This window comes from Polistes fuscatus, unplaced genomic scaffold (assembly GCF_010416935.1).
Source record: "Polistes fuscatus isolate 324 unplaced genomic scaffold, CU_Pfus_HIC Scaffold19, whole genome shotgun sequence".
Classification (NCBI taxonomy): domain Eukaryota; kingdom Metazoa; phylum Arthropoda; class Insecta; order Hymenoptera; family Vespidae; genus Polistes; species Polistes fuscatus.
In genome coordinates, this window is record NW_025113095.1 from 568,356 (window position 1) to 590,907 (window position 22,552).

The 22,552-nt window shown below is 39.4% G+C and overlaps 3 protein-coding genes and 2 long non-coding RNA genes across 9 annotated transcripts; 4 read left to right on the forward strand and 1 right to left on the reverse strand.

Annotated features, from left to right (window-relative positions):
- Nucleotides 1-1,904: 1,904 nt before the first annotated feature.
- LOC122515949 lies at nucleotides 1,905-8,812 on the forward strand. Its single transcript, XR_006303435.1, has 2 exons — nucleotides 1,905-8,241; nucleotides 8,368-8,812. It is a non-coding gene; the product is annotated as an uncharacterized LOC122515949 (long non-coding RNA).
- A 4,418-nt stretch (nucleotides 8,813-13,230) lies between these two features.
- Nucleotides 13,231-14,752, forward strand: LOC122515945 (probable RNA methyltransferase CG11342). The gene is made up of 3 exons (XM_043633458.1): nucleotides 13,231-13,425; nucleotides 13,742-13,979; nucleotides 14,113-14,752. Exons 2-3 carry the CDS (start codon nucleotides 13,776-13,778, stop codon nucleotides 14,683-14,685), a joined length of 777 nt encoding a protein of 258 aa, XP_043489393.1. The 5' UTR covers nucleotides 13,231-13,425; nucleotides 13,742-13,775; the 3' UTR covers nucleotides 14,686-14,752.
- LOC122515947 lies at nucleotides 14,071-16,123 on the reverse strand. Of its 2 annotated transcripts, none has more exons than XR_006303432.1 (4): nucleotides 15,611-16,123; nucleotides 15,339-15,532; nucleotides 14,976-15,260; nucleotides 14,071-14,382 (listed from the first exon to the last, which is right to left on the reverse strand). It is a non-coding gene; the product is annotated as an uncharacterized LOC122515947 (long non-coding RNA). The 2 variants fall into 2 exon arrangements; XR_006303433.1 differs by having other exon boundaries at nucleotides 15,339-15,544.
- Nucleotides 14,967-16,465, forward strand: LOC122515944 (chromatin complexes subunit BAP18). Of its 2 annotated transcripts, none has more exons than XM_043633457.1 (4): nucleotides 14,967-15,058; nucleotides 15,430-15,521; nucleotides 15,846-15,944; nucleotides 16,053-16,465. In XM_043633457.1, exons 1-4 carry the CDS (start codon nucleotides 15,041-15,043, stop codon nucleotides 16,312-16,314), a joined length of 471 nt encoding a protein of 156 aa, XP_043489392.1. In that variant the 5' UTR covers nucleotides 14,967-15,040; the 3' UTR covers nucleotides 16,315-16,465. The 2 variants fall into 2 exon arrangements, with proteins under 2 accessions (XP_043489392.1, XP_043489390.1); XM_043633455.1 differs by lacking the exon at nucleotides 14,967-15,058 and adding an exon at nucleotides 15,174-15,277.
- Nucleotides 16,466-16,725: 260 nt separating this feature from the next.
- On the forward strand, nucleotides 16,726-22,457 carry LOC122515938 (splicing factor, suppressor of white-apricot homolog). Of its 3 annotated transcripts, none has more exons than XM_043633446.1 (8): nucleotides 16,726-16,954; nucleotides 18,473-18,642; nucleotides 18,729-18,931; nucleotides 19,004-19,226; nucleotides 19,498-19,577; nucleotides 20,302-20,472; nucleotides 20,543-21,831; nucleotides 21,930-22,457. In XM_043633446.1, the coding sequence occupies exons 1-8, from the start codon at nucleotides 16,758-16,760 to the stop codon at nucleotides 22,090-22,092; spliced, it is 2,496 nt and encodes an 831-aa protein (XP_043489381.1). In that variant the 5' UTR covers nucleotides 16,726-16,757; the 3' UTR covers nucleotides 22,093-22,457. The 3 variants fall into 3 exon arrangements, with proteins under 3 accessions (XP_043489381.1, XP_043489383.1, XP_043489382.1); XM_043633448.1 differs by having other exon boundaries at nucleotides 21,933-22,457; XM_043633447.1 differs by having other exon boundaries at nucleotides 18,732-18,931.
- Nucleotides 22,458-22,552: the final 95 nt, after the last annotated feature.

Here is a 22,552-nt window from a genome sequence, read left to right on the forward strand (position 1 = left end):
AATCGATCGATCGGTGGATTGGAAATATTAAATAGACATTTTATAAATCTAACCTTTGCGACTTTTTTCAAACTCGTTCGACGAAAAAAAAAAGTGTCTTTATTTTCCTCGAGATAAGGATCCCTTTGATTTCATTATCCAGACACTTTCTACTTTTTCAAATCCCGCTTTTTCAATCCCCTTGCATTGCTCTGACCATTGAATAACGCTTTCTTTGCTCGTTGCACAATAGGAAATAGTAAGAATATAACGCGACACGGAAACCCAGAGATCGAGGTTCCGACCTTCTCGGATCCGACTGACACAGATGTCTATCAATTTGCCTTCGAATATGATTCGAAATGAAGTATATCGATGGGAAGAAAAGGACGCAACTTTCGTATTTATATTCGTCACGAAATTTCCAGGCAAACTGACACAACGGCTACGCCGTCGAATCCTCGTCGATTATTAAATGATTAATGAATTCTGACTAACGATGATCAGCGAATGCGAGTAGTATTACAAAAGAATTTGAAAGCGTTGCTCGTAATTGCTCAAAATTGCGAGATTTGTCGCTTGCGACGTCTCGAACGGCTGTATAATATTTGCTTATCGTTCTAAAAATGAAAACGGAAGATAATCGCTTCCGATCTGCGGCACCTCTTTCAAAAATTATTTAAGCAGGTGATTACAAAAACGCACCGAGTTAATCGAGATAACGCAAAATAAACGATAAGGTCCATTTTTGGTAAGTTATAAACAGTATAAAAGTTGGTGAGTAATTTTGTTCGTATATGAGAAGGGTCTAGAGGATTCGAGAGACGTCCCTGCTGGCGATACGCGTACGTGGTCGGTTGACACGCGGCACGTCATAAATGCGGGGAAATTGAAATGGTTTAACAATAAGAAATGATTCCCGGGGACGCGCCATTTCAATGAAAATATCGATTCGTTCATTTCCTTGTAAACATAATTACACAGCGGGGGGATTTTTGAAAAATATTCGTCGCTATATTCTCTTTCGTACGTTCGCGAAAGTTATTTGGAAGCGGTCCCTGGCTAAATTGGTCGTAGACGGAGAAAATAAAAAAAAGGGGAGAATCGTCGCGCGCCCTTGGCCTACCTTAACGTTCCTTAAAAAGCGCGGGAAGCATAGACTACGACACGCGGATACTTGGCGATTGCGCGAACAAAACGTAGACTTACGATTGGAAGAATTCTCTCGGAAATTTGTCAAATACTTTGACGTGACAATGAAGAGAGAAAGACCCGTTTGAAAAATGGACGACGACGAGTCGAGTAACGCCAGTCATTTCGCCAGTCATTTACGCGAGCGAAACCACGATGGCGAGAAGGTAAACTGCTCTCGTAAATAATTTGACGCTTCGCAAGAGCTATTATCTCGACGAGAGACCGTCATTGTCTTCTTTCGGTGTCATCGCGATCCGCTTCGATTCCGAGTGGAAAGATAAAATAATTGTACGCCAATGGAAGAGTTACACGCATGCAACAACGTGTATATGTGGAAAGGCACGAAGGCACGAACTACGACGACGACGACGACTACGACGACGCGTGTCCAAAGAGATAGGGTCGCGATTGCGTGGCATTCGAGCACCGGATCGTGCCAATAGAAGGAGAGAGAGAGAGAGAGACGAGAACCAGGCCTTCGAATTTCCAAACTTGTTCGTCGATTGCTCTTGCCGGATATTGGTCAACTTCTGCCACTTTTTGTTGTTTCTTTTACCGCAGCTGCATGCGCGTGGGCGTCCACCGATGAGTAGACGCAACTCAGACAACACCCGAGAAACTCTAACGATGCGACTTTTGTCGATTCGTCGAGGAGTCGAGAAAAATAAGCCGTGCTCGACCTTGTCCGATAAATATTCAAGAGGAAACTTTATTTCGCGAGGATAAAAAGTATTCAAGGATGCGGAGATTACGGCATTAACGTTTGCAACATAAAGACCGTATCCGTTCTACATTTAAGAGCGCCTCCTTCTTAACCATTCTTTCACGCGCGTCTACGCGATTCCGTTGTTATTTACTACTTAGAAACTCGTCTTCCAATTGAAAACTCGTAGTTTCTTCTTAGTCTCGGAACGAATCGTTAACACCGATAAGAGAAAATAATTGCGAACAACGCTTCTCGGGAAAAATCCTCTCCTAGAGAATATCTTTCATTTTGATAAGACGTTTTATACCATATTAGTAACCGTATTTGATTTAGAATTCAGTTGTTTGAATCTTTCTTGGCGACAAGAAAAAAGAAAAAAAAGAGCAAAATATAGCAACGACGATAATACATGTTAAAATTAAAATTAGCGCGCACGAAGGACGACCATGTCAATTGATATCGAAGCTCGTGCGTATGTATACGCATAGATTATACGAGTTTGTCTGCGAGTTCCTCTTGGTGCAACGAGTCGAGACTGTTGCTACATACGAGACAATATGTCGCGCAGGTTATCGACTAACGTGTCCGGAACCAAAAATATTCGATTTATCTCGCAAAGAGCCAACGAGATAATACGTCCTTTCTCCTGAAATATCGTCGTCGAAGCGGGGGAAAAGAAAGTTTAATGTCTTTATTTACTTCCGCCATAATAGATTCGTCAAAAATCATTCCTAGAAATAGAAGAAAATATTGAAGTCGCGATAAAACGCTATCGAGAAATTTCGCGAGTCGAGGGGGAAATTTGTTCCAACAAGTGCGTTAAGGATTACATCATTTCTTCGGTTTATTTCGTAAACACCCTGGAAAAAGAGTCAACAACGAATGATGATGATATTCGGAGAAGGAGAACTGCTACCAGAATCGAAGGAAGATTCAAGAAACTCGAAGACCTGCGATGGACGAATCGATTAGATCGTTTAGATCGATAGGCGAAAAATTATCGAACCGTCAAGAGCTGTTAATCGATATTACTATCGATGGATTGCACGTGTATTCGCTTGAAATCGAAGCGCGTACGTGACGCAGGTCATGCCTACTTCGCGGATCCGAACAAACGACTAAATAATTCTAAATCGTTCTTATCTCATTTGCGTATCGTTTAATAGACGACAATAGACGAGCCGGCTCGAACTCGTACGCATAGGATGGAAAAAAATGGCGAGAACTTTTTCGAACGGTTTGCCATCTCATTCGACCGCGACAGCTTTGTGAATGACTCGTTCATTGATTCGGCCATTGATTCGGCCATTGATTCGGCCATTGATTCGGCCATTGATTCGGTCATTGATTCGGCCATTGCGAAAAGTCGTAACTTTCAAGGTTCACGCGTACTCACTTTGATCGGCAAGGTCTTAACGCGGGGCTTCAAAGATATTTTCCATAACTCGAAACGTCGACGGATCTTCTTCTTTCGGAACGGATAATTCGAGACTGAACGTTTTCGGGCGACGATACGTGTATATTTATTATTGTAATCGTGGACGACTCGGGAAACTGTCTGATGTAATATCGCTATGATAACGTTACGCCAGGGGAAATTCGTTTCGTTGCATACGTGCAGAATGGCATGGAAAAATAGTTTTCGTAATAAAACGTATCTACGATAACGCGAGGAGATACTTTTAGCTAAGCGTATATTTCCTGTAGTAATAGGTGATAATATTTTGCGCAGTTATATTAGAAAGAATAAATCAATAAGCTGGACCCTAGTTTTGTACTACCTTGTGTAGCGTTACACATTTTACATACCACGTTGCGATATTCCACGTAACTTTTTACGAAGCAATCATCTTAACGGACAAATTGTTAAAACTATAATATATCGCGTTTTCTCGATTTCCCTTGGTTTATGGGCTCCCTTTTTCTCATGGACAAAGAAATATATCGCCCAAATCGCAGGAACGACTTCCCGCTTCCGTTTGATTTCGAACGAGAAGCAAACGTTGAGTCTATATTAGGTGACAAGAGTGGCGATTAGTAAACGGAACCGAAGAAATACGAGTGCCTCTCGTAGAAACTGTTATCTGCCCTCGATATAAACTAACTGCGTCCAAGTAGACACGAGGGTACTTCAAAACGGAAGTTCCTTGTCGCAAATGCATACTTTGCTTCCGTTGGACGATACGCAAAGGAAGTATAATATTCTAACCATAAACGCAGTTTTCCCGTTCCATGTCCCTTCGTAAACGTAGACGAATGAAATCCATTAATAGAATACGTAGACGTACGAGACCCAAATTTGTAAACGACCTTCTTTACGGACTACTATCCCCCCATTATCGATATTGACACTCGATATCGGACTTTTCTCTCGAGTGTTCTATCAGACCAACTATTGACACATTTATTTTGCGTTGAAAATAAATAACTTTTGCTACGTATATTGTTATTTAATAGTACGTTACACGCGCGGCGAATCGATTGGAAAAAAGTGGACCGACCGGTGATAAGTCGACCTCGTTCCAATAATCTTTTTATTCGTCTTTTATTCCTTAAGAATAAGAATGATAAATGTTTGTCGTTTATCGTCAATTTGAATCCGTCCGACGAAAGTGAGTAGGGCATAAATAATTATATAATTATTCGCGAAGAAAGGTAAAATGGAAGAGGAACGTCTCGTTCGTACGATGAAAATGTCGAGAATAGAAAAAAGAAGAAAAGGAAGAGCTTCGGCGGGCATAGTTCGCTTTGTCCGTTCGAATTTCCGTCGAGATCTATACGCACGCGTCCACGCATACGTAAAAAAAGGTCTTGGAAATTCGATCGGCGTGAAAATCGAAGAGGAGCCCCCGCGTGGAAACTTTTTAGATTTAAAATCCATCGGTTCTCGAAATGGTTGTTCGTTAAATCCGACGAGGAAAGAATCGAAAAGATATTTTTGATCGGTTCTTCGGATATTTTGAACGCAATGACGTATATATACCCGCTCTATCAATTATCTAAAGCAAATATTGCATGCATTAATGGACGTTTACGATACTTTCAGCTTCGATACGAACGCGCTTGTTCCATCAGGTTGCATCACTTTTTTCGTTACATTTTTGTATCGATACGTCGAGCTAACGTAAAAATATATTATCGACGATGAAACTCTCGGTCCGACCTTGCGCGGCAAGATGATAGAGTTATATTCCTTTAATCGTGTCGATCGTTTCGTTCGCGTCTCGATATCGCGCAATTTTCGAACGTTTTAAATAAGTTTTCGTTCTCGATATTTATTCACGTGTCATAACGGTTATCTGCTCGATAAGCAGTTTGCCATAAGTAATAGAAAATAAATGATATCTTGATTCCGCTCTTGGAAAGAGTAGTACATATGAAATTCGAAACGACGACTCGTAATTATTTCGTTCATAGGTGTACGAAATAATGGGTAACTTTAATGGGTAACTTTCTCGATGGAAAGTTCCGTCTCGAAATGGCACGAGTTAGAAAATGATATTAACGGAGTCCGCGTCGCGGTCCGAAGTTGCAATTTGCGAAATGCGCACACCTCGCTAAACTACCTACACATCTCGCGCGTGGAGGAATACCGGTCTAAAGTCCGGGACGAGGAACCGACGAAAAATGCTTCGAACCGGTTCAAGCTCGTTTCGTTTGCGCCTATAAAATGTACGCACGGAGGCGGTGGAAGAAAAAATATTGAAAAAGGGATAAGAAAAGCTACGAAGGTAAAGCTTCGGGAGAAAAAGAAACGAGAGCTCCACCTCCAACGTCCGGTCTGTCTTCCTTCGCAACCTTCCTCTTATAAAAGAAGATAACATCGAGAAAGAAGGAGAGGATTATTATTCTTATCGTTGCTACGGACCGAGTCGTCGAGAATTATTCTCGCCTCCCGAGATAACGAGTATAACGCGATCTACAAAAATCGCTCGAACCCGATATTTTGTCTGCCTGCGTGCCACCTTCTAAATAATTAGAACGAAAAAAAAAAAAAAGAAAAATGAAGGATTTTACGGAAAGATAAATCGATCGAAATTTGAAAATAACGTGCCACGCGCGTATCCCGTATAACGGCTAGCTCGCACGCGTTTCCAAGGGGTTGCGGTTAATTTAAGTCGAGGCTGTTTTGCTCCTGGTCTCCCCTCTTCCCCTTCATTCTCCGAAGCATCCTTTTCCTCGTCCGGTTTCTCTCTCGACGGTAAAGCTGCCAGCTGCTCGAGCTGCTGCTTATTATATATATATATATGTACATATGCACGTATATACACGGAAATACAATTGGGCAGGATGCGAGCATCCTTTTCGAAATAAATACTAGGATGTCGACGAAAAGCTTACCTCGGCCTTCAAAACTATCGTATTTCTTTTTAACGATTACAGTACTTTGAACGTCACGATTGATACGTAACGCGAGCGTGACGTCGAAAAGTATTTCTAATCGATCGATTAAGATTATTCGACTACGTAAATACGTACAACTAATACAGAATTTTTTCCATTCATGTATTTTTCATATTATCTTATTCTTAGTAAAAAGAAATAATTTGCGCGTCATTCTTTATTCGTTTAAAATCCATTTGAATAAAACATCGATCGAAAACATAACGTTAGAAAGGTTTGTATACGCATACATAATATAGGAAGAATCGGATTTTACGTGGACGCGGGTGATTCATAAATCGTAAGAAATATTTGTCTTGCGAAAAAGAGAGAGAGAGAGAGAGAGAGAGAGAGAGAAAGCACGTGCTCTTTGGTCACCCGCTCACCCCGGAGCTATCGTTAATGACTACGTACTACGATTGCGTCAACTCGTCGTTGAAAAAAATAGAAAAATACAATCGATACGATTTCGAAGTAGCCTGCGGTGGAACGACTCCGTTCTTTATCGACTACCACTAATCGCCGAGCCAAGGTGTACCGATTATGCGTGCGCGTCTATTTGAAAATGACGATAGAAACAAACGATACATTTATTTGGACGATCTTATTCTGAGAAACGTTAAGTAGACGCCTAATTGAATGCAAAATATTCGAGCGTTTTCTAATTCGGAGAGCCTATTGTCTTCTTCGAAAGCGAGCGACAACTTTGATGTATCCGTCTTGTAAAAAATCCATTTTAATCGCGTCGTATATCATACGAAAGAACGATAAGATTATTTCCAGTAGTCTTCCTTTTACCGACATTCGAGTTTGCGTCGTCTCGCGGTAGACTTTAAAACGTGGCTGCAGAATTGTATTCGCATTAACGCAATAACGTAACACGCAACTAGCGTGACTTGCAACGAGCACGCGTAAGGAAAAAGAAGCAATTTCTTTCGCTATTGGTGTAATCGAGACTTAGGAAGTATCAACGACATTTCAGTTCTACGAGAAAGACAGAGACGAGCCGATAATTGCTACACACCGTATATTCTCTCGATTCCGATCGATCGATCGATCGATCGATCGCTAACTTTGCTCGAAGCATCGCACCTGTTCGAACCGTGATCGTTTCGAAATCGACCAACCGACTTCTTTCCCAAACTTATTAACCAATCCTGACCGAACGGACACGTTTCCGTAATAATTAATATCTCCTAAGATCGATGCAAAAGCTAAATTTGTAGGTATCGTTTGATCGCAAAAGGAATACATATCTATCCCATGTTTCTTTCCGAAAAATACAAATTTCCGATTAGTCGAAGAAAATAAACAATTATAAATCTAATCTCTTCTCTGTTTAGTAATTAAAAAGGTAAGCTTTTTTCGCGTTTAAGTAGAGATAAATGGCACGTGCGAGAGCCGACGATAACGACGTCTTTCCTAATCTAATCCTTAACGACTGCGAAGTCCCGCATGCGTATTGACTCGACGAATGAATCGAAAGATCTAACGATAAGTAAGCCTTAGAAAAGAGCTTTCCGTTGAGAGGCACGTACTCGTATCCCCTTGTATCCTCGCTACGAAAAATGAGTATACGTACTTGTAAGTAGGTTTACGCATTGGAAGGATCGAGCGCGATCGGAATAATTCCCATGTTCCTCCCCTCCTTCGACCTTCGCCTCGGTCGAGTCTCTCCAGACGCGTCGAGCTGGCCCAGCCAAGATCGCGAGATAGAGTTGCCAGCATTGACTTCAAGGCCAAATCGCTACGAGCTTTTCTAATGTCGCGGATCGATATTTCGCCGAGTCCAAGGACCCTTTCGCGACGACGAATAACGAAGGTCTTTGCCGCGATCCAAAGACTCCTTCCTATCCAGTTATCGTGCTTTACCGATGAAAAAGGATATCTATGTACGCGTTCGACGATAAATCGTGCTATCTCGCGACGTATCCTCGCTTCGATGACCCAGTTACACGGTTAAACTCGGCGACCCCTCGGTACGTAGGCACAGCTATAATACATTTATACGTAAATTCGCGTGGACGTTTCGAAGGTCGAAGGCCGAGAGAAACTCCCTCGATCTATTTTTACGTAATCGATTCGATCGACATTCGTATATACAGGTATTTAAGATCATTTGGAGAGACGGACGGCGAAGAAGGAGGGAAGCCGACGGCCGAGCAGCGCTCCTTAAATAAACTCGTGCACGGACTAGTTGCCATCCGTCCGTTTCTACCGTAACGTCCGCGATGTATCCGAAACGAGACAAATACTCTTAAAGGATAATGACATCCGACAAGAACGTATTCTTTCCCCTCGTCGAGAGAGCATTAATACGTCTTCCTCCTCTGTCGTCTCTCAACGATCCAGTTTTGCGCGGTTCTTCCTGCTCCACCGTGGGACTTTTTTAGCAACGAATTAGAGACGACCAGCCGGATGTACCGTATATCCCTACCGTATATCTCTACCATATATCTAGTCGAAGCTACCTCGCTACGAAATCAATCGGAAAATGTCTTTTATTTGCTATGTATATTACTTTTCATATATATCAATGTACTCCGTTAATATTTTAGTTTTTTTTTAACGACTTCGAGGAGGACATTGACCCAATTCAACGGTGGATTTCGAAGAGGACGGTGCACGAAACGTATACTCCGTGCTTCTATACGACGATGGACACTCGCATCGATTAATTAACGATTATTTGAATATTCCAACACCCCCTCTACTTATATTTCAGATTATTTGGTTCGACCAAATAAATGTAGCAAATATATTTATTCTCGTTTGAATGATAATTAGATTTATAAATAAGTACTTTGTTATTTTATTCTCAAGTTCGTTGCAACGTAAAGAATCTCTGTCGTTGTTCGAGTACGTCTCGATCGTTTGATTATAATGCAAAGTAGGTATATATTCAGGTATATATTCCTATCGCGTATGGACGGTCTCGTCGAGCGTCTAGAAAAACGTTCACGTTTTCTTAACGCATCCTTATTTTTCTTGATTTGTTTAACGGTGACTAACTTTGATACCGATAGAAAAATTCAATACCGCCTTACGTATCGCGTCTATTTTTTCAAGAATAAGCAATTGAAAGCGTTCGGACGATCTTTCGGCGATAACAAAATCGCGAAGAAGGACGCGGATCGGTGAGCGGCAACGACGAAAATAGTCAACGGCTGGTTGCTCGAGCAAACACAGATTTCGACGATAAGAGGAAGGAGATGATGGAAAGGAGAGGAGAAGTAAAAGACGAGAGAGAAGCAGCGAGCTAGCAACGAACAAATTGGAATTCCTAAGGTCACGTCCCGGAAGTCGCGTCATCCGCTACAAGATTGGCTTCCGTTAGAATCGACTAGATGCTACGAGGTTCGTCCAACGAATTCGTAAGAACCGATCATTTTCGGAATCCTTTCGTTCGTCTTTACCAACTCTTAGATATATTTTCGAAAGAACGAATTCGGTCGAAAGTCTACATAGGACGTTGGCCAACATTTGCGAAATAAAAAATCAAAATAGATAGGAGATAATTTATGCTTCTACAAACGAGGAAAGAAACGAAGCGAGATGAAATGTTATTTCTTAAACGTCTCGTTGCGTCTTATAATAATCGCGTGATTCATTTTTCGGCCGATTTTAACCGCGTTTAGACGCCGAATTGACTTTAATCCTTCGGACATTTAAGGGGCGGTCCATTTATAAGGACGACCGAAAATGCCTTTAAGCGTGGAAAAGCGGATTTAAACGAGGATCGAGTCGTCCCTAGGTCTAAACAAAATAAACATTTACGATATAATCATATTTCTCAAGATTGTCTAATTTGTCTAGCGAAAAAATTCACGCTGTCCGAATATTATCCGCGTTGTTCCGCGAGAAAAGTATATAAGAGTAAATTACGAGAATACTCGCAAAGCCGGAGAAAAAGGGTCGAATCCACGTGCCTGGTAGTTGGTGCGTTGGTACGAGCGAAGGAAACGAATCGAGGAGGAGCGATACACGGGCTTTCTTTGTCGCGTATAGCGGAGTTAGGGTTGCTCCCAGCGTGCAGCCTAGCCGAGCCACGAAAGACGGAAATTTCCTTTGTGTTTCTCTTGTCGTCGCTCGTGAGGTCGTTTTCGGTCGTCCGTTTGTCGGCAAAGGAAGATCCTCGTCCGTACCCAATGACAGGGAGGGGGCAGGGGATGGCCGTTCCGGAAAAAGCGGATTTTCCATGCCTCTGGAAAACATAAAGAATTCAATGGGCCGGATGCGCCAATCGGCTTTACGACCAACTTCCGGAGTTATGTATCAGCAGTTCGAATTTTCAACTTACCTATTATTGTAACCACGAGTATCGACGTCCTCGATCTTCCTTCTCGAAGAAAGGATCTTCCAGCTGTCCTCGTGCCGTCGACCCACTCGGGGCGGGGCTACACAAATAATCAAATATTTATCCTTCCTTTAGTCTCTTACTCTCCCTTGCATCATCTTATCTTATTCGGTTGTTCCCGAATTTCAATCTTCTAGATACAAGTTTAGATTTTATCGTCCGCGGCAACGTTACGAATAATCCAACGACCCTTTTATTCGATGCGCATATATAGATACCGCATATATAGTAGACGCGAGGATAGAGGATGATGTCAACTCGTGCTGACTAATCGTCGTCCACTCACCGAGTTATGCATCATAGAGGCCCTTTATTTCGACATTTTCCCACATTTTATAATCAAATATTCTTCGAATCTGAATAATTTGTTTGTTCTTTTAAGGAATCTAGCGAGAGGAGTTCTAGAATTGCAGCAACGTCGACTAACACGAGAGACTACTTTACAACGCGTTGCTCCATACGATGCAATTACAGACTCGACGTTTTTCATGATTTTTTCTTTTTTTTTTTTTAGTACAATTATTGTAAACTCGTGCGTGTGTCGCAATCCTTTTCTTTTATCTTCTCTTTTATCCGACATCGAGCGCAGCGAAAATTGGGGTCAATAGGTTGGACTTTCCTCGTCTCCTATCGCTCGATATCTCACGGACAACGTGTTTTCCCAGAATACGCGAGGGATTACTAATCTAGCGTAGCAATTTACAAAGATTCGTTCCGATACGCGGATCTGACTTTACTTTACAAAATGGAATCTTGAAAATAGCATAAGCGCCATAGCATAAATAATTTGTAAAGTTTCGGTGAGAGACTTTCGGTGAGATTTTGGGTTCGAGTCGAGCGCGGTTAATCCGATCGATGCGTCAGGAACAAAATCTCGCGATCGCTTTATCCTTTTTCCCTCGGAGATATTTCAAAAGAGCAGCGGGGAACCGGTTTGCTCGTGCGTTTGGCAATACGCGTGCTCGCGTGCTTTAAAAGCTATTTGGCAAGAGAGATTCTTTGAAAAAAGAACGAGAGAACCCGAACGAAATTCAATATTTGTATGTTCGGCGGATCGGCTCGGCTCGGCTCGGCTCGGCTCGGCTCGACTCGACTCGACTCGGATCTTTTTCTCTGTACTCGTTGGTATTGTAGGAGCTCGTCCGATCTTCCTCCTCTTCCTCCCCTCGTTATCTCGGAGTACGTGGCTTCGCACATGCCTTCGTTCACGGACGCATCTGCTCTTGAGCGAACAACGAGAGATGAAAGAAAAAGAAAGGAAATTGCTGCGAGAAGAGAATGCGCGCGTTGTGCTCTCCAAACGCGAGAGATAGCCGAGTTGCACCTGCCTTAGCCCGCCTGCCCGAACGGCTCGCGTCTGCCGTTCCACGGACCCTACCCAAAAGGCCTTCCTGCCTATTTTCTACTTTTTACTACCTGACCTTTCGAAACCTAGACACGCTTGCCTATTTTCAGGGACAACTATCTTCCCATTTTCGTAATTATCCATTAAACAAAATACTTATACGATCCTTTTTCCTATATCGAATTGAATGTATAATCTTCTCTCAACGAGAATCGCACCGACACCGTGTCGAGTTTCGCAAACATAGGAGGAACGTACTCAAATCTATCGTCGTATTGTTTGCGAATTATTGCGACACGCGGTGCGTAGGGGGCTTTACATAATTGTAGGTGTGTCATTTAAAAGAGACCTTCGCGGGTATACTTTTCTCCGTCAATTTTTCTTTTTCTTTCTTCTTTTCTCTGACAGGAAGTCAGGGTCGTATCGGTGCCATATGATATCGCTAAATTAATTCGTGTAACTCGAGAGATCGATAGGCGTTGTTGACCGATCCATGGAAATTATGCTGCTGCTTACATATAAGCGTACAAAATATCAGAGACGAATCTCTATCGATAGATCGAAGGAGATTACAAGGCAAAGATAAAGAGTGACTAAAGTTCTCTCGCGAAACGCAAATGCATCGTATCTCGACACGATTCTCCTCGGATTCGCTCGCGAAGGCTAACGTTTATCTGGGTCGCGGACGTCTCTTCGTTTGAGTCTTGCTTCCTTGGATCCTATCCTTCGATCTTTTGTCTTTATCCGAATGACTTTTTCCTTTTTTCTTTTCTTTGTCAAATAAATCCAATAAATTCATTAAAAAAATCCATCTAAACAAATATACGTTCACTCAAATAGCTACATTTCATAATACATATGTAATAATATTATTGAACGTTTCTCTTTGATAATCGGAACAATTTCTCGTGGTTTTCATGAGATGACAGCATCGCCTACTTCTCGGTTAATCTTGCCAAGATCTCCCTGCCATGTGACTCATTTTGTCTACGACTTTAAAAAATGACATTCTTTTCGAATACGAAGGAATATGAATGAAGAATATCGGACATTTCTTCGCAAAAGTCACTTTAGTGGCAGGCCGGCTAAGCGCAATATCGGTAATAGTAGTGCTCTACCTTTATCTTATCGACCGTCGGTAATTGTAGTTTTCTACTTTTGCAACACCGACCGTCGGTAATAGTAGTTTTCTACTTTTACAACATCGACCGTCGGTAATAGTAGATTTCGAATTTATTTTACTTTTTATTGAGGCTTTATATATATATATATATATATAAAACTTCGACGCACGACTAGAGTTTACTCCTTAAAAACGATAGTCTTTGAACATGTAATTCCTATTTGAATAATTTAAACTCTTGCATCGAGAACAGCTGTGCGAGAAAGGATTCGTAGTTGATGTTTCGTTTGATAGGGCAGCTCAGTCTTTCGTTGGTTGAAAGAATCGAGTAACACGTGGTGAGTACTACTATCATATAGATATAACTAATACGATACGCACGCTTAGCCAGCCAACTATAAACGTAGCGCAGCCGTCATTCATTGCATCTTTGTCGAATAGATATAAGTAATATTACTTCTAGTAATCAAATCGTTAACGATTAACGTCAATTTTTCTCTTCAAAGTTTCACAATACTTCGTAATCGCGTTAAAGATTGCATACTTATCGACCGTTTTAAAACATAAACATCTTATCGATTAATTATAATAGCTTCGATGCAACGGTTCAAATAAAAAAGAATATTTAAAGATACATATTTCTCATTTAAATAGCAATTCGTGAGAATTCTATAAGAATTCTCGAAATATGTCGAAAGATCCGAAAGAAAACGAGGAGACGGAGAATATGAAAATAAAGGCGGATCCGGGTGCGAGCAGATACGGGAACTTTATGAATTACTACCAATTTCATAGTGCGGAAGAACGCGTGCGGCAACTTCCGCGAGACGTCTGGCAGTCTGTTCGTTCGGACCGGAAATATGTGGGGCTAGACATTGGCTGTAATGCAGGGGTAAGAGCGGGCAGCTGTCGGAAAGGATGGAACGAATCGTCCATAAGTAAACCGACAGATGAGTCCTATTTATCGACTTTTACCCCTTTTATCTTCTTCAGAGCCTACAAAATATATTTCTCGTGTTACATAGGAACTGACGTACAAGCTATACGATTTTTTCAATGTTAATTTAACGAATTGCGAAGAAGAAAGACTTGACATATTTCTGCTGGGTATAGATCTCGATCCGATCCTTATCGAGAGATCGCGGAAAAGTAATCCTCGCCCAGATCGAATTACCTTCGAGTACGGTGAATTTCTTTCTTCCGAGTGCGACCCGACCATCTCGAGGTATCTCAGGAAACTTGGAAGAACCCACTTCGACGTTGTCTTTTGTTTCTCCATCTCTATGTGGATCCACCTAAATCACGGAGACGACGGATTAGTCGAGTTCTTTCGCAAAGCTTGCTCTATCTGCGACACGATCGTTGTCGAGCCACAACCTTGGAAGTGTTACAGAAATGCTTCGAGGAGACTACGATTAGCCAACTTGGAAGACTTCCCTCTGATCAAAAAATTGGAACGCAAGGGTGACATGTCGGAACAAATAGAACTAATCTTGACCAATCTATGCAATTTTCGAAAAGTTATCGTTACTTGCAGCAACGATTGGCAAAGGAAAATCATGATTTTCGCGAAAAATAACGATCATCGATCCTATTAATTATCATTCATATATAACTGTAACTCATTTTTGTATGCATTTATAAATAAAATAAAACAAGTACAAATTCTCGAATGCAAGATGATCCTATAAAAAAAGAACTAATTAATGGTCTATTACTAAACATACTAAACATACATATTGTAGCTGAGGAGTGAAGTTAAGAAAAGAAGGAGAACGTTTGGAGCGTGCATTTAGGGTGGTGCGTGCGTTGGTGGCTCGACAAAAAGAGCATTAAAGTTACAATTGTTTAACGGAAAGATCGCGAGAACGACGCAAGATGGCAATACCGTACGAGTTATTTCCTTTGCACTAAGCGTCAGGCGTATGCGCGCAACAACAAACTCTTTGTGAGATGAACTCTGCGAGCAAGGTAAGCGAAAGAAAAGGGGCTCATAGTCGATGATTTTAGGCACTTTCCCGCCACATAGTGCTTAGCAGCCGTTCTCTCCCCACCGCTCTCGTTCTTCCTTTTTCTACCGCTCTTGAGTCACGTGCATTCCGTTCGCTCGCTCGCTCTCACTCGCTCTCTTTCTCTCTTCTATCTCTTTTCGCTATGCCAAGAGCAATGGAGCCTATGAGTGGGCAAAAGGTTATGTTTACGTTTCCTTCATTAGACATCAATTAAAAAAGAATATTTGATTTTTCCTTACTTTAGTGTTCCTTAGAAGGCTAGAAGATAAGTATAAAATTATCGAGTTCTTTTTATTTCATCGAGATGTCTTTTTGTTGTCGTACTTGTAGGTCGGTGAGATTTTCACCGCGGCTGGAGCTGCCTTTGGAAAGCTCGGCGAGCTAACGATGCAACTTCATCCAACGACGGACTCCCCGGCAGGGTAATTTTAATCTGAAACATATACTTAGATCGTATCTTAATTCGTACACGATTCTCTTCTACGTATAAACTTTTCTATTTTCTCTTTACTTTTTGTTTTTCGATCGTATCACCGGCATCTTATGGTCGCCATGATGAATAGTGTCACGTGACTAGAACCAATAGAAACGTACCAAGCGTGCCGGGGAGCGCGCTTTTCGAATCGCAATTTAAACATATGTTTCTACGTAACACTTTATTGAGAACTTGGTGTAACTTCTTTTTCTTTTCTTCTTCTCTTCAAAATTGTATATAAGTATATGTAAATAAGAACCCTGTTCTTTAGTAAATGGACTGACGAGGAAATTGAGATGCTCCGTCATTCGGTAAAGACCTTCAGCGAAGACTTGAGCAAAATAAGCGAACGCATAAAAGGACGAACGGTGTAAGTTAAGACGACGAGGCCACTTTGAGACGTCGGTCTCGAAAACGGTCTCTCAATTTCTTAGTCAGGATTGACAATATGTTTCCCAATTTGTTCTCTCGTTTGCAGCTCACAGATTCGAACTACCTTGAAGAAGAAAGCTTTCGAGGAAGCTGGGGTGCCGATTAGACAGCAAAGTCAACAGTCTACGGTTGTACAACAAGGATCTAAACAGCAAAGCGCCGGTAATCAAGCTCTTATCGGAAAGTCTGCGGAAGTTACCTTGAATATGTTAAATGCATCCGAATCAGAGGTGGACGTCGAAGGACTACCCGATGATTGTCAAGTCAAACTCGAATTTGAAGGTGCCACGGAAGAGGTAGCTTCGTAACTCTCAACAACGTCTTTTATCTATTGTAACTTATAAGTCGGGAACAAAGCTGTAATCGATTGTTAGCGTACAATAGACTAATTGTCGTAACGTTGAACGGTGAACTGAAAAAGAAAGAAAATTTTTTGTTAATAAATTTTGTCGCACAGAATTTGAGAGTATTATTACCAATGATAAGTCTCTATTTTAAATTACAATCACGCAGCCTATGAAAAAATATATTAAAGAGGTTTAACAACGAATCAAAATTATTCTAACATGGTAATATTCCTACTGTCGGTAAAACAGTGCTAGGAACGATGAAAAGAATGAACCAATCCCGATGTTTGCTCATCTATTTTCATGAGATGTCATGCCCCAGTGTTGTTGTCCTCTCTTTAGATTATGAATGTTAATGGTCGAACATCTTCTGTCTTCTTGTAATCCATATGTAGAGAAAGAAAATGGCGTCGTCGAAGGGTCAGCGATGGATGGTTGATTCAGGGATTCTGCGTAAAAAAAATGGTGAAGAGGAACCGCAGGAGCTGTTGGTGTTCGGATATAGCTGCAAATTATTTCGAGACGATGACAAGGCGAAAATGATTGATCAGGGGAAGCATTTGATACCATGGATGGGCGATAACACGTTGAAGATAGACAGGTCCGTTTCCCTAACCTAGAAACAAATTTATGATCTAGGATATTTATTATTGCATAAACACATCATATATGTAACGTTTAGAAGAATGATCTCAAATTCGAACAAAAAAATTAAAAATAATAAAAAATAAAGTAGAAAAAAATATGCAGTGAACGACAATCGAAGAGACAGTACCGTTATGGTCACTGCAAATAGTTAATGAACAGATAAGCAATCTGGAGACTGTTTAAGGTTTCTGCAGGTGTTGGCGATTTGAACGCGCAGTGTTGAAGCGCGATATGCGCTCTGCACGGGCGCAGAGTAAGGTGCTCTTGTGGCTTGGCGCTTATGGCTGACCGTCTGTGCAGCAGCAAGGTGAGACACAGCGTAGAGAGACAAATGGCAAGCTGACGGTTATAGGTATTTATGACCGTTCAGCATGGTATGTATTAGCGTCTTAGATTCAGCTGTGCTGGCAACAATGTACGAATTACCAAATGCATTATGCAACTTTGATAATTTCTCTATGTTGCAATATACATTCTACGTTTATGTGTATAATACTCTGCATACAAGTTTTCTATAAATATTGAATGTACAGCATACGTGTCCAAGATGTAACTGGAAACATATATTAAATTATATAAAATATTTTGTTTTGCGCATTTATATTATAAATATTTCTTGAAATTTAGGCAAGCTGGATTGTGTACGTACATGTCGAAGACATTGCAGCATTTATACTCAAACTGTATTCTTCATCATCCAAGTGAACACTTTGTGAGAACTTCTAAATGATTTTTCCACAAACTAATATCTTCAATTTGTCATCTTTTCTTTTTATTTCATTTTCTGTCGCTTAATGTTTTATGTTGTTTACATTTTAATGATCGATATTCAAATTACTTTTAGTTATATCTGAATAATGCAATATGTATGCTCATTGCAGTTATATCATTTTATTTTCCATACCGTTATTAATACAGCTTTGTTAATTAATACAGCTTATGTTAAATATCAAATTGGATATACCGTCGTGGACCATATAACGATTACTCATGTTGTTTGATTAAATGTAATGCAATACATATGTATAAAAATAATATTCTGTTAGATAAAACAGGACAAAATGTTTTACATAATTCAATATATGGTTCTACGTTTTATACATCTAATTGTAAGTAGTATAAAATATAATAACAAGAAACGAAATAATATTGATAAATGATTTGTAAATTAGTATGTAAGCATTTATGAAATTATCATAAATGTTGTCATTTTATACGAGATAAAGCAACAAATTGCATCTTCAGAAACATGGTATAACAATGCATAGTATATTTAATTTGGAAGTTATGCAAAGGAATAAATTACACATAAAGATATATCATTCAAATTTGTGTACGACTATATTCTATTTCAGAGGAAACTCTTTGGTGGGATTCTCTTCATAAATTATTTTTCAGATGCCGGGATTAACAAAATTCATATTAAAAAGTATTATTTTCTTTCTCTAATTTAAACATTGTATGTGTATAGATACGATGGACGTGGAGCACTGGGGGATTTAAGGATTCATGAGCCACCGGCAGGTGGTTTTGATCAACGGACGATACTCACAGAGGATGAACTTAAAGTTGAACAGCTCTGTGATGAAGAACGATACCGATCTCTATATAATAACGATGCAGAAGATTCCATGTATCATGGTACGATGTTATTTTACTACTAGTTTTACATTGAACTATATTTGAACGAAATATTACTAACAATTTATCTTTTTTCTTGGTATTAGAAGAAGAGATGAAAAGATTGCATCAAGCATTGGACTCTGAAAATTCGTATACTCAAGTAGCATATAATTATAACGACGATGAGAACAATTCAAAGTTAGCATGCGAAGACTCTCAGAGTCCAAAACAATCGGAAGGATCGCAAGAAGAGGATCAAGCTTTTGTACCACCGCCAGATCTTGAAATACCAGAAGGCATGACAGTGGTAAGATAATATTGAGATCATCATTATTTTGGACATCTTAGAGACATACACTAACGAATAACATATTTGCAGCCTGAAACGCAGAAGCTTAATGCGATAATCACTAAAACAGCACTATTTATTAGTCGTCAAGGGGGCCAAATGGAGATTCTACTAAAGGCGAAACAAGCAAACAATCCGCAATTTTCGTTCTTATCGATAGGTGAACCGCTACATCCGTATTACAAGTTTGTGCTGGAAGCGATCAAGACTGGAAAATATAATCCTGAAAAACAACCTGAAAAAGAAGAATCTGGTATGCATACTATTTTCTATAAAGCAGCATCTTGTAGTAACATTATGAAAGTTGATATGATTGAGTTGAAGTAATTGAAGCAACATAAAGCAGGATATGATTACCCACACCTACTTTGATTCTACTTAGTTTTTCTTGCCGTAAGTATTGCCACAAGTTCCTGTTACTACTACATCGGTTTTTATCTACAAGCGACAAATGTAACTCATTTTTGGAAAACAATATACAATCATAATTATTTATATCCATTGATTTGTTTTTTTAACGACAGAACCTGAGGAAGAATCAGATGAAGATGATCAACCATACCTTCACCCAAGCCTAGCACCATCGTTTGCCAAAGTAGAAGCGGTATGTTTTCTTCTAATATATACATTGTCGTACAAATATAATAATTTTTGATAAAAGACATAAAAAAAAGTGCTTCCTAAGCTGTTAGAAGATTCAGAACAATTGGGATATTAACGAAATTTGGAAGCCTCCTAAAGAATCACAGGTTTAACTCTGAAACTACCTACTTTTTAAACAGTTATTTCAAAAATACATGGATCATAGGATGAAATGTTAATATTATTCTATTACACTAATTTATGTGTCATATATTTCTGCTTCCAGGGCTGATTCTGGTATGCATTGAACCTATCCTCCTACCCTTTTTTGTTGTTTATCCATACTCTATCGAAAGTCATTAGTTTTATTCATATAGCAGAGATTCATTAAAGCATCATATAGCATTTTATGCAGAAAAACATACATCTCGTATATGACTGTATTAGGAAATGAATAATACCCTATTTTATAAATTTAAACAAATATCATTATTGCCGATTTCATCAAGTACAGAATTACATTTATTTTAATAGCATATTCCAACATTTCCTTTTTGTACCTGGAAATATATACACGTTCCTGTCTTCAAAACATATGCCTCTGTTTTTTATTAATTATCCGTCTCTTCTTTGGAGGGAATATCTTTGTAGGTGATAATATATTTTTCCTACTTACAATCTTCCATAAAAGAAATACGCAAAATAGTTTATTAATATTTCTAAAAGATATGTTTACTTATTTCTAGGCTCCTAGCATACCAAGCATACAGTACAAGCCCTCTGCGGACTGTGCTTATTCAATGCTTGTAAACAAAATCACAGGGAAACCACCCCCACCTAAAATACCACAGTTATTAGATGTTAGCGTTCAACAAATGCCGACTTCTGGATATTATCAACAACCTATTGTGCCACAGGTAAATTGCCAAAGTCCTTTTTTACGACTTTCTAAGACTCTACGGGTTCTAATTTGTATGTTTTTATTAGAGTTACACTCCATACACAGCAACACCCTTGCAATATTCACACGGTCCAGTTATATATGGACCAAATGGTGAAATTCAATCGTCACCTCAGCTACCAGTACCAGCTGTACCTGTTATCTCCACCGAAGAATCTACGACGCCTCCACAAGCAAAAGAAATACCTTCTTTGGTACCCTATGGACCAACTCCGCCAAAAACATTAAGCAGACCATCGTTCATCGTTCCACCAGCAGACGTTCAAATAATTATTGACAAGATGGCCAGTTATGTGGCCAAAAATGGCAGAGACTTTGAAGCTATAGTGAAAAATAAAGGTGATCCAAGATTTAATTTTCTTGAATTGTCGCATCAGTATCATGGATATTATGCACATAAATTGACCATGTACGAAGGGGCCATAAATCCTAAAGTGTTGACCGAAGAAGAGTTACTTCAGAAGCAGGAACCTCAAGAGGAGAAACAAAAGAAATTGGAGGAATTACAGAAGAAACAGCAAAGAATGGAAGAAGTACAAAAACGAGTAAAAATGATACAAGCTAAGAAGAAGGGTGATACCAAAACAAAACAAAGTCCAGGAAGCAAACAAATTACAACAGTATCATTTTCTATAAAAAAACCAAAGGAAGGTGAGAATGTAATAATTGAAAAAAGAAATGCATTGCCGTTGGAAGAAAGCGACGATGAAATGGAACCTGAAAAGAAAGAAACTAATTCTAAACCTAATTCGCCACTAAATAGCAAGGAACAAACTAATATAATAACTAATATCGATAAAGAACCACCTAAGGTAGAAATAAAGAAATGTAAAAGCGAAGAAAAGGAATTGGTTGATTTAACTGACGACATTCTTGAAGATTGTCAATTAGAGATAAGACACAAGCAAGTAGAAGATAGAATAAAAGACAAATTAGTGGCAGCAGCAGCTTGTGATAAATTAGCTGCGACCTCGAGAGAAAAGCAATTGCAACTCGAACGAAAGAAAAAAGCAGCCATGTTTTTAAGTCAAATTCAAACTTCGTCGACTAGCTCGAAAATTGGTACTTCTGCAACACCTAATATAAGAAAAGATGATTCCGATGAGGTTTACTCGGTTCCATCTCCGTCCTTGGAAGATGATAAATCAGAAGATGTCAAAATTTGTGGTAATTCGTTGATGGATCGATTAAAGGGTGCAGATTTAAGTGGGAAAAGGTCTCGACAACGATCTAGAAGTCGCAGTGGAAGTCGTAGCCGTCTTGAGAGACATAAAGTTCACAAAAAACACAAGAAAAAGAAAACTTCTCACAGAAGGTAAAGTATATTCTAACAAAACAAACAATCAAATCCTCTCTTCTATATATGCATCTATATATACGTAATAAATATTTTTTATTTCTTTATGATTACAGTAGCTACGACAGTCCAAGTAGCTCTCGAAACCACAGATCTAAAAAGAGCAAAAAATCATCCTCGAGACACAGATCTCGATCGCGAACTCCGTCACACAGACATCAACAAAATGTACGAAGAAAAGGAAGCAACTCGAGTTATTCCGACTCTAGTTCATCTTGAGATACTTAAATGCGTTGGTTTTCTTTTTAAGAAATAAGAATTGATAATCGTGTAAAAACAATTTCTTTGTAAATACATATATATGTATATGTATATATATATATATGTATATATATATATACATACATACATGGATTGCATCACAGCGGTAAATGATGTTTCATACTGTTTATTTGCTAATGGAACACCACACATACACTAAGAAATATAACTTACTTAGTCCATTACAGTGCATAGGTCAATACTTTATACTCTAATTTATTTTTATATTTTTCTTTATGAACTCTTTCCAAAACTTTTCCATTCCGTCAGAGGCTTCGTTATAATCACATTTTTCTTACAATAAAATAACAAGTATTACAATATATACATATCTTTTTTTATATAATATGTAATGGGTTATCGGATTGAAAGATTTCCATAATCTTGAAGTATTTGTAAGTAAACTAAATTGACGTTT